At 30.6% G+C, this 19,214-nt stretch overlaps 2 protein-coding genes across 3 annotated transcripts; both read right to left on the reverse strand.

Moving 5' to 3' along the window:
- Positions 1 to 827: 827 nt before the first annotated feature.
- IleRS (Isoleucyl-tRNA synthetase) lies at positions 828 to 5,016 on the reverse strand. Its single transcript, XM_076406569.1, has 6 exons — positions 4,755 to 5,016; positions 4,366 to 4,673; positions 3,832 to 4,311; positions 3,502 to 3,770; positions 3,028 to 3,445; positions 828 to 2,950 (listed from the first exon to the last, which is right to left on the reverse strand). Exons 1-6 carry the CDS (start codon positions 4,895 to 4,897, stop codon positions 942 to 944), a joined length of 3,627 nt encoding a protein of 1,208 aa, XP_076262684.1. The 5' UTR covers positions 4,898 to 5,016; the 3' UTR covers positions 828 to 941.
- A 376-nt stretch (positions 5,017 to 5,392) lies between these two features.
- On the reverse strand, positions 5,393 to 16,686 carry LOC143197810 (uncharacterized). Of its 2 annotated transcripts, XM_076406577.1 has the most exons (5): positions 16,296 to 16,666; positions 9,879 to 10,103; positions 6,375 to 6,900; positions 6,135 to 6,318; positions 5,393 to 5,719 (listed from the first exon to the last, which is right to left on the reverse strand). In XM_076406577.1, the coding sequence occupies exons 1-5, from the start codon at positions 16,647 to 16,649 to the stop codon at positions 5,449 to 5,451; spliced, it is 1,560 nt and encodes a 519-aa protein (XP_076262692.1). In that variant the 5' UTR covers positions 16,650 to 16,666; the 3' UTR covers positions 5,393 to 5,448. The 2 variants fall into 2 exon arrangements, with proteins under 2 accessions (XP_076262692.1, XP_076262693.1); XM_076406578.1 differs by lacking the exon at positions 9,879 to 10,103 and having other exon boundaries at positions 16,296 to 16,686.
- Between the last annotated feature and the right edge of the window lie 2,528 nt (positions 16,687 to 19,214).

Here is a 19,214-nt window from a genome sequence, read left to right on the forward strand (position 1 = left end):
ACACCCTTTTTAATTTTTAAGAATGGAATTCAGCCTATGCAACGTTGTCATGTCATACGTCATAAATACATTAATTTTTATATACATAATTTATATTATGCATTGAAAACTAAAATTATTAAATAAACAATTAATAATTACATTCAACTCTACACATGAATAATCCTGTTTGAAGAATATTTTTTCATCTTGGTAATATAAAAATCTGAAAAAATTGTAAATTGGCAACATGCTAAATTGTAAGTGTGATTGCACGCTTGTAGCCGTTCGTTTTTTTTTTCACCGAACAAGATCGGAAGGTCATTAAAAATAACTCCATATTTATAGGGACTGAGCAATGGTTTAGTTTGCAGGTAGGTATATTTTTATCAGGGAAATGCAATCGAGGTAAAAACTTCCATAAAAATCGATTAAAAAAAATAACCCACACGTAACTATATGTTTAAATTTACATTTTTATGAGTTTAATAATAGATATTTTTAATTATTTATTTTAACTACCTATGTTTTCGTAAATATTTTAAAACAGAAAATATTTTTACGCTGAAGTTATTTTTTCTACTCCCACTCAGATAATCAAAACAAATATCTGTATTATTCAAATCCGTTTATAAATTTCGCGCAAATAATCCTTGAATAGTTATTTCATTCATTTTGAGTTTGTTATGAAAGTAATTACTTATTAAATAAAAAATTGGTCATTATGTTCCTAAATTAAATAAACATTATCAATTATAAGTATTTCTCTAGGTTTTCAAAATTAACTATACAATATATTTCTAATGTTAAATACTGATGCTAATATACATATAAATAAGAAACAAAAACACAATTAAAATACTTTTAATGAAAATGTTGAACATTAAACGGAAAATCTAAAAATCCAGTATAATAAATTAAAATAAGTTATTCTGCTTATATAAAATATACATTCAAATAGTCTACTGCCATAACGACTTAATTTTCTCCACATTAACAAATGTTGAGATTCCTTGGGGATTCTCCAGTAAAATCGTACCTGATACCTTTTTCTCTACAAAATTTGTTAACTTGCAAAATGGTATAGAAGATGACTCGGGTAAATTAAGGGTCTTCTCTGTTGGAGTAATAAATAATGTACTGCTGGAATAGTCCAGTAACATTTTATCATTATTTATCACAGTGTTATCTTTGGAAATGATTGAAAACTCCTCTATTCCAAACAACCTGACAACTTCTCTTTTAAAACTATCAATTTTAATTGTATTTTTGCCAACATCAAGTAATATCATTCCTTTTGTTGAATTATTACAATATCTTGACTTTAAACCAACTAATTGAATGTTCACCCACCTTACATTTGGAATTTGTATGTTACTTATTTTTGTCAAAGCAATATATAATGTAAATTCCTTTAATTTTTGAGTTTCTTCAATAATAAGGTGATCAGTGGGTGTTCGTAAATTAGATAGTTTTAATGGAGCTTTAATGGTATTTTCTATAAAGGTGTTATATTCTGCGGCAACTCGTTTTAAATCACCATCTGTTTTATAGAAAACTGATATTTCATCTGTTGGTACAAGATGAGCCTTTTTTCGAAGCTTTTGGATGCGATTGATGATTTCTCTAGCAGTACCTTCGTCTTGCATGGATGAATCTGGTGTGATATCCATCAATATAAGTACATCATTATCACTGTTTACCTCATACTGATTTGTATTCAGGCTCTCTGACTTAAAAATCAGACGAACTTCTCCGATTTCGATTCTTTGTCCACAAATCTCTCTACATCCTTTAGAAACCATGTCATTTATTTCTGAATCGGTCAACGCTTTAATTCCTTGAGTAACAGCTTTAAACTCTTGTTTTAATCTTAGTCCCAAGATTTTGTGATCCGGTTCAGCTCTCAAAGTAATGCCAAATTTGCTTTTATCTGTTGTGGTGCTGATATTTCTAACATTTAATTCAGATAATATATATTCTTTGAGAGATAAAATATCTTCAATATATTGTGGATTCTGATGTACAACAATAACTTCTGGCAATGGGTATTTTATAGGTATAGTTTTCCTATCTCTGACAACTCTTCCCAATTCTATTACATTTTGCATTCTGGAAACAGCCCTTTCAATATTGATATCGATCAGTGATGTCTCTGGTGTTGGGAACATCAAGTAATGCACACTGTCGGATTTTGGAGTGGTCAAATTCTTCATATATTGATACATAGTTTCTGATATAAATGGAGCATACGGTGCCATCATCCTAATAATATTGTACAAAATATTGTATAGAGTTGTTAAGGCTGTTTTGCAATCATCTTCTCCACCTTCACCCTTTAGTCTCTTCCTGTTCATTCTTACATACCAGTTAGTTAGGTAATCAATGAATTTTGTCAGTCTGGGTATTACATTGTATAAATGATATAATTTCATTTCCTTTCTAACATATTCAAGTAACGATTGCGTAAACGATAGTATCCAACGATCCATAATGTTGTCACTTTTCACATTTTTCGGATCATAAAGGAATGGTTTTTGATTTTCTTCAATGTAGATTTCAATGTTTTGCATCAAAAAGCGGAAAGCATTATACCAAGGTAGGAAAACATCTTTAACGATATCCCTCACACCTTCTTCCTTGAATCTTAAATTTTCTGCCCTCACCACCGGGCTAGTAATCAAGTACAACCTCAAAGCATCTGCCCCGTATTTATGAACCACCTCCATTGGATCTGGATAATTCTTCTTCCTCTTAGACATCTTTTGTCCATCTCCCGCAAGAACTAAACCGTTCGCGACAAGATTTTTATATGGGGCTTTACCAAATAATGCAGTAGAGATAACAGTCAAAGTGTAAAACCATCCACGCGTTTGGTCAATACCTTCTGCTATAAAATCAGCTGGAAAATTATCTTCGAAATCCTTAGCTCCTTCAAATGGATAATGTTGTTGAGCATAAGGCATGGAACCTATAAAATAAAATCTTTATTATACAAGTTACATATTAAAGAGAGAAAAAAATTATATAAAAACTTAATACTAGTACCTGATTCAAACCAACAATCAAAAACTTCCGAAATTCTTTTCAATGGAGGATTTCCAGGCTTGACACTGGGTATTTCAAGATGATCAATGCTTTCACGATGTAAGTCCGTAATCTTCTTGCCTGTCAGTTGTTCTAATTCGTTAATACTCCCAATGCATCTTATTTCATCACCACTAGGTGAAATCCATATTGGAATTGGGGTTCCCCAATACCTATTTCTGCTTATGGCCCAATCTCTGGCTTCTTTTAACCAGTTTCCAAATCTCTTTTCTTTAACAAACTCTGGTACCCAATATGTCTCAGCTGTGGAATTTAAGAGTTCTTGCTGCATATGTTCTACTTGAACAAACCAGGATGGAACAGCTTTGTAAATCAAAGGAGTGTCTGATCTCCAACAGAATGGATAGCTGTGCTTAATCTGTAAAAAAGGTTTATCGCTATTTACACAGTCATTTTTAACTTGTATTTATTTACTTGAGATTGATGCACAAGCCTTTTATTAGCTTTCAGGTTAGCTATTATATTTTTATCAGCATCCTTGACATATTGCCCTTTAAAATCAGTAACTACATCTAAAAATCTTCCAACAGAATCTAATGGGCATATTGGTTCCATATCTTTAGTTATTACTCCTGCTGCTAAACATACACGATAATCATCTTCTCCAAAATATGGAGCTTGATGTACTATCCCAGTACCAGATTCAGCAGTAACATATTCATCAATTAGAACCCTAAATGCACCTATAAGTATACAATTATGGGAATTATTTCTATAACTACATCTATAATAAACCATACAAACCTTTTTCAGCCATAGATTTAAAGTATGGAAAAACTGGTTCATACTTCAGCCCCTTTAATTCTATGCCTTTAAACTTCTTTAAGATTTCATAATCCCCAGATTGGAAAATACTTTCTATTCTAGCTTCCATCATAATGTATATATTACCAGTAGATAACTGCTTCAGTCTAGCATAATCTAAGTTAGGATTAACACATGCGGCCAAATTGCTTGGTAAAGTCCAAGGTGTAGTGGTCCAAACCAATAAGGCAGCATTATCACTATCATTTAATACTGGTAGGCTTACTGTAACAGCTGGATCAACTACATCTTTATAGTTTTGACCAGACTCAAAATTGGAAAGAGGAGTACTGCATGCTGTTGAGTAAGGCATTACTTTATTGCCTTTATAAACAAGACCTTTCTGATATAGTTGTTTGAAAACCCACCATACTGATTCCATAAACCAAGGATAAAGAGTTTTATAATCATTTTTGAAGTCTAAATAAGAACTTGGTTAAATATATTGTTATAACAGATGTCAACTTATCTTACCTATCCATCTCCCAAGTCTTCCAATAATTTCTTCCCATTCTTTACTATAACGCATAACTATTTTTCGACATTCTGCATTATATTTATCAATTCCCATTTTTAAAACATCATCTGGGCCTTTAATACCCAAAGTTTTGTCTATTTCAAACTCTACTGGTAATCCGTGAGTATCCCAACCAAAACGTCTTTCCACATGGAACCCTTGCTGATGAGCATATCTAGTTACAACATCTTTTATTGTACCAGCTAAAATATGGCCATAATGGGGAAGACCTGTAGCAAAAGGTGGCCCATCGTAAAATGTGTACCTTTAAGCAAATACAAAATGTAATTATGGAATAATACTCATAGATATGATCAAATTTATAACTATATCAGTAATTAACTACCTGGGCTTTCCTTTAGATTGTTTAAGACAGGTTTCAAATGCCTTAATATCACTCCAATATTTAAGAATTTTTTCTTCCTCAGTTGAGAAATTTATAGTTTCTGGTACTCTAGGTACCTCTTGAACAGTTTTATTAACTGACATTTTTATTGACTGTTATTCCTTTATTCAAAATATATGTTTTCTTACAGGTAAGCTTAACAACGTGGAAATTTCATCATACTTCCTTGCGGTGAACTATTATATTTCGACTTAACCTCACACTTTATGACAGCAACATTTAACCTCATAGACGTGCGAAACGACGTAATTTCGATTGGAAGCTGATAAAATAAGTTAATTAAAAAATTAATAAATTATTTTAAATTTATTTATTCTTGATAATTAATAACTCTTTCAATAACTGTAATTTATATATTTAATGATTAGAGCTATTTAATTACCATTAATGCGTATTAAAAAAATAGAACTTGAAATAACATAATTTTTATAAAATATATCGTAACGTAACTATTTAAAATAACTATAAATATTTTCTAATTTTATGATTTTTTAAAGATAATTAAAGCATATATTATAATATTTCGAATTAGGTACAAAAAGCATTTTTAATGAAGCAGGTCATTAAAGAGTACTGAGTAGTTTTTATATATTGTTTTATTTATAATTTATATGTATAAATAATAATAAACATATTAAATATCTGTTGGTATGATACTAATGTTCAGCATAATATCTTGAAATCCTTCAAGCAATTGCAAAGTTCCGGAATTTAAAAATATGCCTTTATTATATTCCTTAATATCGTAAAAAGATGTGGAATGTAACGAGGAAACAGAACTTCTCAATCTAAAAATTGTTTGGTTCTCTTGAGCCTTTAATTCCACCTGCATTTCATAGCATTTGGATTCTTCCTTTGAACCGAGAAACCAACACCAAAGAAAAACATCTCCTTTGTCACTGTCACTAAAAATAATTAAAAAAATGAATAGGCATATTTATTTTAACAAAAGATATCTTCAATGCTAAGCTTTTTAAATATAAAGGTATATTATTACAGCCATCATTCTATTTTACAGTGGAAATATTTTTAAAACTAAGTTCAAGTCCGCTTTTGAAGTGACTTAATTTTTAATCAAATCAAACAAAACCAATGTTTGTTATTTTGTGACTTAATTGAAATAAAAAAAAACCAAATACATTTAGTGCCCTTATTTTGATAGTTATAAAATTAAAAAGTTAGAAGTGATTGGAATTGAACCCAAGCGCATAAGTGCATTTATGAATTAGGGTAAAACTAGAAAATTAAAGTATTGTGAATTTTTTATTATTGTAATTAATGTATGATAGAGAGTTGAGATGTTGATAATGTGTTCTTTACCTAACTGTTTGACAATTGGCTTTATTAGTGGTGCAAGTTTTTATAAAATATGTGTGTTGTCCAGTGATTATCATAAAGCAATTTTCACTGTCCAATTTCCTTAGTGATATTTGTATGTTGTTTCCAAAGTATTGTACCAATGGCCCTTTATGGTAAGTTCTAAAGTGTTCCATAATATTATTTTCTAAAAATAGTAATTAAAATAGTTTAAATAAATCATTAAACAAATATAAGAGTCACCTTTAACTAAAATAGAGCATTTGGATTGGAACGGACAATAATACGCCAAATCATCTCGGTTTAATGCTTCAGATGAATCACCAGTAACATTGGGTTCCAAAGTATTATTAAGAAAATCAATAGATCCGTGAAAGGAAGCAGGTCTAGTACCAAAATCGCTAATGTTAGTCAACGAATCGTCCATGGTCGTACTGTTGTTTTTTCTTCGACTGATTTTCCTGATTGAACCGGCTCTGGAGACTGTGGGAGTTTCTGTTTGGAAAATCTCATTTGACGATAAACTTTTGATCTTTAACGTTTCACTATCAGAGGGTGATAAAAATTTACAATTGGAAGACAAATTCTCAACAGATGACGATTTTCCCATAATTCTGGTTAGGAATTTATTTGCGTGACATTGCGTTATTTTTATGATGGGTATAACTTTGTTTTTCGGTTTCGGTTTAAATATTTGTTGGATTTTTTGTGCTGTGGTGTCTTTGTTTTCATCCCTCAAGTCAAATGCGTCCACTACGGAATTGTATACCTAAAAATAAAATGAAATAGCTAATTTTAAAGGAAATTACTGCAATAAAATATGATTATTCTATTAAAATGAGGAATATAATTATGAAATTAATAGACCAATTATTTACATGTAGGTCAGCAAACTAGTATTCTAGTTACAAAATATAAAATGTGGGTAGTTAATATGTGATTAGCGAAAAAGTTTCTTTTAAGTGAAATATGATTATTACGACTCGCTCAACCCGATTTCTGACGTGAATTTAGATATCATTTAGCTTTTGTTGTTATATTATTGAAATGAAGAGAAGGATGGTATTTAATACTCATTGCTATTTTGTTATGACGAATATATATTTTTTAAATTAATTACATCTTACATTAGATATGATTAATTTATTACTATTGTTCTGTTGTACTTGCATTAATAACAGGTCAATTGAAAAGTCCCCGGCTTACAATAGTAAAACACATTTTTGGGTAAAACATTTTTTTATTCAACATAATTCCCTTCAAGGGTGATACACTGATTATAGTGACCCTCCAACTTTTCGGTATTATTTTTGTCCTTTGCTTCAAAATAGGCCTCAGTTTCGGCGATCACCTCTTCATTCGACGAACATTTCTTACCAGCGAGCATTCTTTTGAGATCTGAGAACAGGAAATAGTCTCTGGTTGCCAGATCTGGAGAATACTGTGGATGAGGAAGCAATTCGAAGGCCAATTCATGGATTTTTGCCATCGTTTTCGCTGACTTGTGAGACGGGGCATTGTCTTGGTGAAGCGACACCTTCTTTTTCTTCAAATACGGCCGTTTTTCGGCGATTTCGTCCTTCAAACGGTCCAATAACGCTATGTAATAGTCGCTGTTGATGGTCCTTCCTTTTCAAGGTAGTCAATGAAAATTATTCCATGTGCATCCCAAAATATAGACGCCATAACGTTGCCAGCCGAGTGGTGCATTTTCCCACGCTTTGGAGCGGGTTCATCGTGTGCAGTCCACTCGGATGACTGTCGATTGGACTTCGGAGTGAAATGATGGAGCCACGTTTCATCTATTGTCACATATCGACGCAAAAACTCGGGTTTATTACGCTTGATTATCTTCAAACACTGTTCCGAATCATCAACTCGTCGTTGTTTTTGGTCAAAAGTGAGCTCGCGCGGCACCTACTTTGCACAGAGTTTTCTCATACCCAAATATTCGTGAATGATATGATGTACACGTTGAGTTGATATCTTTAGAGTGTCTGCTATTTCATTCAATTTCAATTTACGGTCATTCAAAGTCATTTTGTCGATCTTTTAAATGTTTTCGTCGGTAACAACCTCTTTTGGGCGTCCACTGCATTCATCGTCTTCGGTGCTCATTTCACCACGTCTAAACTTAGCATACCAATCCTTGATGGTTGATTTTGCTGGGGCAGTGTCCAAAAACTCGGCATCAAGCCAAGCGAAATTCCTTTTTATCAATTTTTTTCACAATAACAAAAGTTGCTTCACTCAAAATGCTATAATTCACAAACTAATGATCCGACAGCTGTCAAATTTATACACGCATCTTTTGAGGGTTAGGGCGAACTACAAAACATATGGATTTAATTTTAGTAGCGCCATCTATGTGTCAGATAGGGGACTCTTCAATTGACCTGTTACAAAAGCAAGCCGACTACGGGATTAATACATCAGTATGTATTTTCCAAATTAAAATACAACTAAACTACTTAATATAAAGTTAACACTTATACACTAAACAAGTTTGTGTGGTTTGGTTCGCTTCAATCTTTTGATTTTCTGCATATTGTCCAGTAGATCTACTGCTTACACGTTGCAGTGATTTAGCGACCTTATTTCATGTTTAAGGCGAAATCTTGGATCAATTCATGCATCCATTCGATTTTGAGGGCATCGTGCAACTATTGCATTGGTAATTAATAGTAGAACATTGTTTTTGGTGCGTTAAATTATTAATTGGTTTGATATTTTAGTGCAACCCCATATTTGCACCCCATAGGTCCAAATTGGTTTTATGATTGACTGATAAGCAGAGCTCTTTGATTTTAGGTCAAGTTGAGAGTATCTCTCGACTAACCAGTATAGTTGCTCGACTTTGAGTTTAATCTGCTCTGCTTTTTATGTAATATGATGTTTTCAATTTAACCTACTATCGAGATGTATTCCGAGCTATTTAGTTTAATATGCTTGAGGGTTCGGGAATCCGTCAAGTGATATAATTAGGTTTTCGTATACTATATTTGCTATTAAGCTGTATTTCCAGTGCCTAGTCCATTTGTAGATCTTGCACTTTTTCTACAGCCTTAGACAGAGATACAACTTTTTCTATGATAACTGTGTCGTCGGCAAATGTTCCAAGTTCTGTTTCTTTTGTTGTTGGGATATTAGCAGTATAGAGTATAGAACTCCAGCCAAAATAACTTAAATTTTGAGAATGTCCCTTCATGCGAAACTCTAAATTTTCGTTCGAAAATTTATGACTGATAGGGCAGTATATATTTTCTTCCAATGCCTTTTCAACAACTGCCGTTACTCTGTGCACTTGATCGATTGTTGAATGGTGATTTCGAAAACCAAACTGGAAATCTAGTATTGTTACCAAATGTTTAACACGTTTTGACAGCAGTTTTTTAAATAATTTTGATATCAAAGGTAGGTAGCAATGAAATAGGCATGTAAGATCCAACTCCTTCTGCCTGTTTATCAACATTTTATATGACAAGCGCAGATATTTTAAATCGTTCAGATACGATACATGAATAAAACGGAAAGTTCAAAGAACTGGTAAATACTATTCAGGATTTAAATGTATTCTGACAAACTAAACCCACTGTCTGCGCCTACATGTCAGATATTTTTGTTTTATAAGGACGAACGTCTTAACGTATAAATAATATACGGTGGTTTTATTTATATGTATCAAGATTATTTTTTTATATACGTATAGGGGTTTTCAAAAATAAATATAGGAGAGAGTATACATACCTGGTCAGAAAGTAATGATCTGCCTCTGTTGAAGCGTAATCTACAGACAGGACATCTTTCTGATTGTGATCTACATCTAATACAGATCAAATGACCGTTATCGCATTGATAAGTAGGGGGATTTATTGTTTCTAAACACACGGGGCATTCTAAAAATGCTAAGATTGTTGACATGCACGCTGAAAGACGTGTCAAGTTATTTGGGATCGGTCCACAGCACAAAGCCTAAAAACAGTAATATTTAACTATTACTTTAGTAATATACTAAAAATAACCAACAAAAATATTGACGTATAGTTGCATGATTTTTTTTATTTGTATATTAGAGGATATCTAATAATAGATTTCATTTTTTTACAGCCATTGTGTAGGAAATAAAATAATATAGCATTTGCGCCCGTTTTACTAATTATGACGTCTAACAATGACGTCAACCCGGTTTGTTTCTTTTATTAATAGAAAAACAATACGTTTTTAGATTAATATTTCAACGAGAGAACAATGTTTGCATAATTAACGGAATTAACCTGGCATATTCGTGATTTGTTTATACGCATTTCAGTCGCGATCGATAAAATAAAATTGTGTAAAAGGTAGCTAGCTGATAATCAGTTAAAACACCGGCATTTACGCTATATAATTATTAATGGTTGCTTTCATTAGCGAATAATTAGTATTGGCCATAAAATCTCATTTCACCTTTAACTCACTAATAAAATATCGATGCAATTTCAACAACAACGAGCCTATTTTTTTATGTTCAATCTGTTCGTTTTAAATTTGACCGAACTGAAGCAACTGACGTTATATAACATGATATTCCCACGCACAACCAACAAATATTTCCGCTGATTGTTTTTAATCTTGCATTCACAATAATTTAATAACCATTTTTCGAATGCAATTGTTTTATTTTGATTACAAAACAAACTGTAATAAAATAAATATTTATTAATGGTTTCGGGAATAAAGAAAAAGTCTTGTCATATTTAATTTTGTTGCCTTTTTTTTCAGGCACGTCTTTACAGAGTTGATTATTAAAATTCTTCTTTACAAGTCAATTTTGAAAGTGACATTCATTGTCAATAAATATAGCTAATTTCTCTTTGACTACATGCAGTGAATTCAATCCCCCTTTTTTATTGTTTTACATTACGTGATAACGTTATTAATAAATGGAGTTTTTTTTTCATTGTCCGTATTGTTTCATTGTTTTCCTCGGTTTTTTTATATTCGTGACCTTCATGGATCAAATTTAATGCATAAAAATATATATTCTTCTGAGTTAATTTTATCGTAATATGCAACTGCAAGGCACGAGCTTGTCAAGGCTTTCTAGATCAAATGAAATTATTGTTTTGGTGAGACGTGGTGGTGTTGACAGGTTGGTCTAAATTTTCAAAGCCTACTCTATCGAATTTGGACAATATCGTAGAGCAGACCTCAGAGACAATTTAATTTGCATTAAATTGTAATACGTCTATAAGACTATAATAATACGAAATAAGTTGCAACTGACAAATTCTGAATGAAAGATCGAATTAGGAGTGTCGGTCGCCGAGAAAATGATCGATATTTAAAAAATATATTATATTGATAAAAAAATATTGATATATCGGCCTAAAATACAGATATTTTTTTCAAAAAAATTATCAAAAAATATATCGATATTTTTTCGGCATCCCTATTTCGAATGTTATTAAAATTATTGTATTATATAAGTTATTATTTACTTGAATTAAAAAAAGTGAATTCTAAAGATTTAGTGCATTTTGGAACTTAATTTTAAAAGTCTACTAAAAATGTTCGATACTTTTTAAAATATTTAGAAAATATAGATATTTTTCTCCGATATATCGATATTTTTTAATAAATATCGAAATCAATATATCGATATCGGCCCAAAATATCGTTTTTTTTTTCGAAAAATATCGATATATCGATATTTTTCTTCTTCTCTAATCAATGGGTTAAACAAATAAGACCATTTTGTTGCTAAGTCTCCTATAATTTTTAACTGATTTTAAATCATCTGGGTGACAGGGTATATCGGTTAACTAGAAACCACTTGACTACCAAATACTTCAGACTTGTTATAAAGGTGTTAACATATGTTACGTATATTTGAAATAAGAAATCGAATATTTGAAACTTTCTTACAATTTGTAAAAAAATATTCGCCTTCTTGAGCTACTCAAGTAAGTAAGTGTTTTGTTTTTTCATGGCAATGCTCGACCACATGTTAGATATTTCTCACAAAAATTAAGTGTTCGATGGTGGCAAGTAATTAATTTAAATCGTATGTGCGGTGAAAAAAAGATGTTTTCAGAACCATTCAGATGTCTTTTTTTAATTATAGTTACTTCAACACTTTTGTGTTATTTAGTACCTTTAAACGTATATTTATTTAATATTTTACACTCTTGCTTAGGGAAATCGCAAATGTTAAACAATCACAAACATAAATTTACGACCATGCCGCAGAAGGATTCGAACCCTCGACTACTATCGCAACGTAGGTGGGCCGTCTTGTTGCCTTTACTTTATGTAAGCCAGCATAAATAAATATTATACATTTAAGATATAACAAGTGTAACATATGACAAAGTAGACATTTTATAAAATATTGATATATCGATCTAGATATTTTCAAAAAAACATCGACATATCGGAGATATTGATGAAAATATTGATTTTTTTATAATATATATTAATATTCCCAAAAAATACACCAATTTAAAAAATTGATAAAAAATCATTTAATAATATTTTTTATATATTTAAGAAATTTGTTTAATTTTTTTGAAAAAAAATCGAAAAATATCGATTTACAGAAATATCGATATATCGGTCAAAAATATCGATATCTAGCAACGAGTGGTGTACAGAAAGCTTTCATAATTAAGTGTAGTGGATATTATTGGTTTATATACATGTAACACAGCACCTTGGTTGAGTCGGTTTTTGCTATTAACAATAAATTTAAGTGTATTTAAGTACCTACTGGTTTTCTGTTTCAAATTGTAAGTAAGTGTTTGGTCAAAATAAACACTAAGAAACTTTTCACTCTGTTTAACAGTATTCATATGTTTTTAACTTGAATATTTAAATCATATTTCATCCATTCTATTTTTATGTATAAAAATAATAATATTTAAAATGAATTTGATTACTTTACAATACCTGATAACGCTATTAATAGCACAACCAAAGGATTTTTTGTTATTATACGTATTGTCTCATTGTTTTTCTCGGGATTTTTATATTCGCGACCTTCATCGATTCGGAACGAATTTAAAGTAGAAAAATATATATATTCAATAGTTGACTTTGTGGATTTAAACAAAAATCTTGTCGTGTTTTTAAGTCTCGATTTAAGAACAAGTTAACATTCCTCGAATTTACATAATATAATCCCGTGAAGTGCATGGGCGCTTCATCTTTATGCTGCAGTTATTCGGTATACAGTTATATGTAATTAATGTAAAACCATTTATCAGAGGCAAAGCCGTGAAGCAATAGTGTTACGGTGCCTGTTTTAAGAAACACTGATATGGATTTTCTTAAAACGTCTAAGGCATATGGTTGATGTAAGATTGTTTTATTTATACAGATTAAAGCATGACATTGACATAACTGAATATAACGAGAAAAAAGTGGCCCTGCCGATTCTCTTTGCGTTGACATTGATGACAAATCAATAAAACCTACTAACATTGTTTTTATTTGTTAAAAAATGCACAACACGTTTTTCTTCTTTTAAACTATTCTGTATCCGTACGGATTGTAAACAATGTCAAGGTTAATCACAAAAATGTATTCAATTGGATGAAAAATCCATGAAAAGCTTTCTTTGCCTATCATCAGACGATTTCTAAATCGTAAAATCATTCATATGTTAGCGCGTACTTGAATTAAAAAAAGTGAATTTTGACATACGTTATCGCGAATTTATTTCCATGGCACCCTACTAAAACTATTAAATGCATGATCTATGTAAAATAATTTTTAAATTATATTTGGTTGAGTTGTCATTCTGAGTAGAAAGGCAGAAAAAATATCGATATATCAATTTTTTTCAAAAAAATATATTTCTTAACCACTAAAAAAAACCTTTTAATTATTTTTAATAAACCTTTCAAATAAGTATTTAATATTAAAGATTTAGTGCATTTTGGAACTTAATTTTAAAAGTCTACTAAAAATGTTCGATACTTTTTAAAATATTTAGAAAATATAGATATTTTTCTCCGATACATCGATATTTTTTAATAAATATCGAAATCAATATATCGATATTTTTTTAAATAAAATATCAATGCTAGAAATTATGTTGGATGTAAGGTTTTACTGCATCTACCATATTAGCCAAACAAAGAAGAGATTGTTTCCTCAGTTATTTTAAATGAACTTAAAAAACTATCCATTCAAAAATACTCATTATATCTATATATAAATATTTTAAAGTTATACATATATTGCGTACACAAACAAGATAAATTCAAAATATATAAATAACTAATATTTATGTGTAATTAGAATATGTCATTAGATTGATAAACAAAAAACAATGAGCTATCGTCACAGCTATCTACAAAAGCAATTGAGTTAAGCTACTGTAATTTACAAGTATTTATAATTTAACCACAGCCAAACCAGAATCTTTAAAGTATTTATCATTTAGTGTTTTGGCAATAACATTGTTGTTTGACTTAATTGTTTGATAAATTAATTGACAAATAGATTAAAAACGCAAAATATCAAAAAAACTAAATGAAGCCGGCTTGGTGATACAGTGGTAAAGGCGATGGGACGGTCCTCCTACTGTTTCGATAGCCGCGGGTTCGAATCCTGCTGGGGCACGATCGTAAATTTATGTTTGTGATTGTTTAAAATTTGTGATTGTCCTAGGCAAGAGTGTAAAATCCAACAAGGAAAATGATCCGAGTCACGCCAGTAACCAGGCAGGGTAAGACCGGATGTCTTCTGGGATGATTTCTAAAGTTGGTCACTCGCCAGTCGGTAGGCTCCCTTCTTCGCGTGCTGATAAAATATTGCTTTTTGAATCAAGGATTGGTATGCTAACTTTAGACGTAGTGAAATGAGCACCGAAGACGGTGAACGCAGTGGGCGCCCAAAAAAAGTTGTTACCGACGAAAACATTTAAATATCTACAAAATGATTTTGAATGACCGTAAATTAAAATTGTATGAAATAGCAGACACTCTAACGACATCAACTGAACGTGTACATCATATCATTCACGTATATTTAGTTATGAGAAAGCTCTGTGCAAAGTGGGTGCCACGCGAGCTTACTTTTGGCCAAAAACAATGACGAGTTTATGATTCGGAGCAGTGTTTAAAGATGATCAAGCGTAATAAAACCGAGTTTTGCGTCGATATGTGACAATGGATGAAACATGGTTCCATTATTTCACTCTGAAGTCCAATCGACAATCATCCGAGAGAACTGCACACGATGAACCCGCTCCAAAGCGTGGGAAAACTCAACAGTCGGCTGGCAAGGTTATGGCGTATTTTGGGATGCTCATGGAATAATTTTCATTGACTACCTTGAAAAAGGAAGGACCATCAATAGCGACTATTATATAGCGTTATTGAACCGTTTAAAGGACGAAATCGCCGAAAAACAGCCGCATTTGAAGAAAAAGAAAGTACTGTGTCACCAAGACATTGCACCGAGTCAAAAATCCATGAATTGGTCTTCGAATTGCTTCCTCATCCACCATATTCTCCAGATCTGGCCCCAGCGACTATTTCCTGTTCTCAGATCTCAAAAGAATGTTCGCTGGGAAGAAATTTTCATCGAATGAAGAGGTGATCGCCGAAACTGAGGTCTATTTTGAAGCAAGGGATAAATCGTACTACAAAAATGGTATCGACAAGTTGGAGGGTCGCTATAATCAGTATATCACCCTTGAAGGGAATTATGTTGAATAAAAGACACTGATTTTGCCAAAAATATGTGTTTTATTATGGTAGGCCGGGGACTTTTCAATTGACCCGTTAAACTGACTATAACATAAGTAGTTACAGGTCTGAAAATAATCTTATTAATCTTTGTTGATTATTAAAACTTTAAGGAAATTAAATTCAATTAAATTCCATTAAAAAAAAAGTTGGTGAGTGGTAGTTCTTGAGATAGTTTGGATGTATTTTAATATACACATTGAATTTTATATATCAAATATATTTCTAATTTTATATTGAAGGTATTGACAAAATAAGTTTTTATAACATTAACATGTCATTTTAAAGTTATTCTCATTAGTTTATTATGAGAGAACCATGATTAACTTAATAAACTGTAGTCGAATTTCGACAACAGGAAAATCACTAATCTTTATTAATTAAATGACGATTAATTTTTAAAGATAAGAATTGTAATACTTACTTCAGGGGAACAATAAGGATCGACGCCAGCGTTCCACACTAATAACGAGATTTGACTCGACTTTGTTTTAATCATTTCCGCAATTTCGCAAATTTTTCGACCGACCACATCTTCCCCATTCACTTCTAATAAACAATCACCTTCTTTTAAGCCCGCTAAATTTGAAACCGAATTATCCTCAACCCGACTGACCCAAGGGTAAGGGTCCCATTTACCCCTGGTCAGATGAAAGCCGCAATTCGAACCGTTTTTTTCAAATTCAACCACCCTAACAGTCGACTGAGTTTGTAATTCATCCGTTTCGGAAAACATGTCGGTGTACAATGTTGCTCGGTTCAGCTTTGGTACTTTCATTATTTATTTTCACCTTAATGTTAATTTTTCTCAAGGTTGGATTGTTGGTAGATCACAGCTTGTTCACCTTCATTGACTTTAATTCGGTTAAGCGCTTTAAGCTGACAACTGTAATTCATTCATCTCCTCTTAGATGTCTATCTAAAATTGCTGTACGTGTTGCCTTGCATTCTATCCTGTTTTATACGAACTTATATTTTCTTTTAGGAAGATCAGTGAGTAATACGATTTAAATAACACACATAAACAGGAAATGGATGAATATAAACAAGTTTAAATACTAAGGTCTTGTACTACCTCAAGGTTTTATACATGTGCTGGTTCCGAATAAAACGTATCTAGTTCAAGTTACTATCGAAATTTATTTCGACTATAATATAGATGATTATCTTTTAATTTCTTTCTAACGTAAAGATTTCGATCAGGAAGTAACTAATCATTTTGAAGTTAAGCACGTCATTCGGAACTATTTGCCTTGGAGTTTTTACGATGTACACGATGATCGGCAAAAATATTTGCGATGAGATTGCGAGAAAAGCACGTGTTTCACGATATTGTTACTTTTAACCTTACTTATTTCCGTATTGAATTTAAACTGAATCGATTTAACTATTTCTAATTTAATAAAATATCTATTAATTGTTTTCTGGGGATATATATATATATATATGTATATATATATATATATATATATGTATATATATATATGTATATATATATATATACATATATATATATGTATATGTATATATATATATATATATGTATATATATATATATATATATGTATATATATATATGTATATATATATATATATATATGTATATATATATGTATATATATATATATATATATGTATATATATATATATATGTATATATATATATATATGTATATATATGTATATATATATATATATATATATATATATATATATATATATATATATGTATATATATATATATATATGTATATATATATATATATATATGTATATATATATATATATATATATATATATATATATATATATATATATATATATGTACATATATATATATATATATATATATATATATATATGTATGTATATATATATATATATATATATATATATATATGTATATATATATATATATATATATATATATATATATAATATTTTATAAATTAAATTAAAATTAAATTATAAAATTAAATTAAATTAAATTTTAAAATTAAATTTTAAAATTAAATTAAATTAAATTTTAAAATTAAATTAAATTAAATTTTAAAATTAAATTAAATTAAATTTTAAAATTAAATTAAAATTAAATTTTAAAATTAAATTAAAATTAAATTTTAAAATTAAATTAAAATTAAATTTTAAAATTAAATTAAAATTAAATTTTAAAATTAAATTAAAATTAAATTTTAAAATTAAATTAAATTAAATTTTAAAATTTAATTAAATTAAATTATTAATTAATTAAAATTAAATTTTAAAATTAAATAATATTTTATTAACGGTATTGTGAGTTCATGAATCTTTCTTTTTTATATTTACATCATGTTAGACAAAAAATAGAGCAGATCATACTCAAAATCTGACTGATCTGACATATTAAATAGGTGGACTTATGGGGTTCATAAAACAAATTCTTTGATTGGTTATCAGTGCTTATCGCTAGGTAACCAACGAAGAACTGCGAAATAAAATGGACCTACAAAATCATCCAAGATTTCTCCTTAAAACGTGAATGAAGGTTACTAAAGCAGAAAAACTTGGAAGCAATACAACTATTAGGCGACGCTCAGAAAATCAGAAATAGATTGAAGCGAACTAAACCGCACGAACTTGAATAATTACTGAGATAAATACTAGATCTAATCATAGAGTAATAGAGGTGCAACTCAATAGGGGACTCTGGCGCAAAATTTTGCTTTGCCTAATATCCAGAGGGAGTCATAATTGGTCATTCAAATAATTTAATTGGCCACCTCCATCAAATGATAAAAGGTCGAAAAACAGGAGCCATCTTCTTAGATGTCTCCAAAGCTTTCGACCAAGTATGGCACCACGGTCTAATATTTAAAGCTAAACAACTAGGTCTACCGAATGTCATACTTGGATGGTAGGTCCTTTTACGTGAGGATCGGTAACGCAGTCTCCCCTCGTAAACAAATCTTCGCAGCCCCAGTCCTATTCAACCTTTATATGGCTGATTTCCCGCTCTACAAACTTTCCCACACAGCATTTTATGCAGATGATACCGCTTTCTTCACAACCGGATACTGTCCCGATGTAATGCGCAATAGACTCCAAGTACAATTGAACCAAGCGATAACGTGGTATAAATTCTGGCGGCTTCAGATTAACCCGAGAAAAACTCAGGCTATTCTGTTCCACCGCAAGAAGGAGTTTCGCGCCTATCGCCTCCAAATCGATGAAGTCCCTATCCCATGGCTCCCGAAAGTTTCATACCTTGGTCTCCAGTTCGATCGCCTATTATTTCCTCTATTCTGCAGAAAAAGCAAACTCCCAATCCCACAGAAAGCGACTTTGTATAAAATGCTAGTCCGTC

The sequence above is a fragment of the Rhynchophorus ferrugineus genome, unplaced genomic scaffold, assembly GCF_030347505.1.
Source record: "Rhynchophorus ferrugineus isolate W39M unplaced genomic scaffold, kcgeb_rfMv2 rfM5, whole genome shotgun sequence".
Taxonomy (NCBI): domain Eukaryota; kingdom Metazoa; phylum Arthropoda; class Insecta; order Coleoptera; family Curculionidae; genus Rhynchophorus; species Rhynchophorus ferrugineus.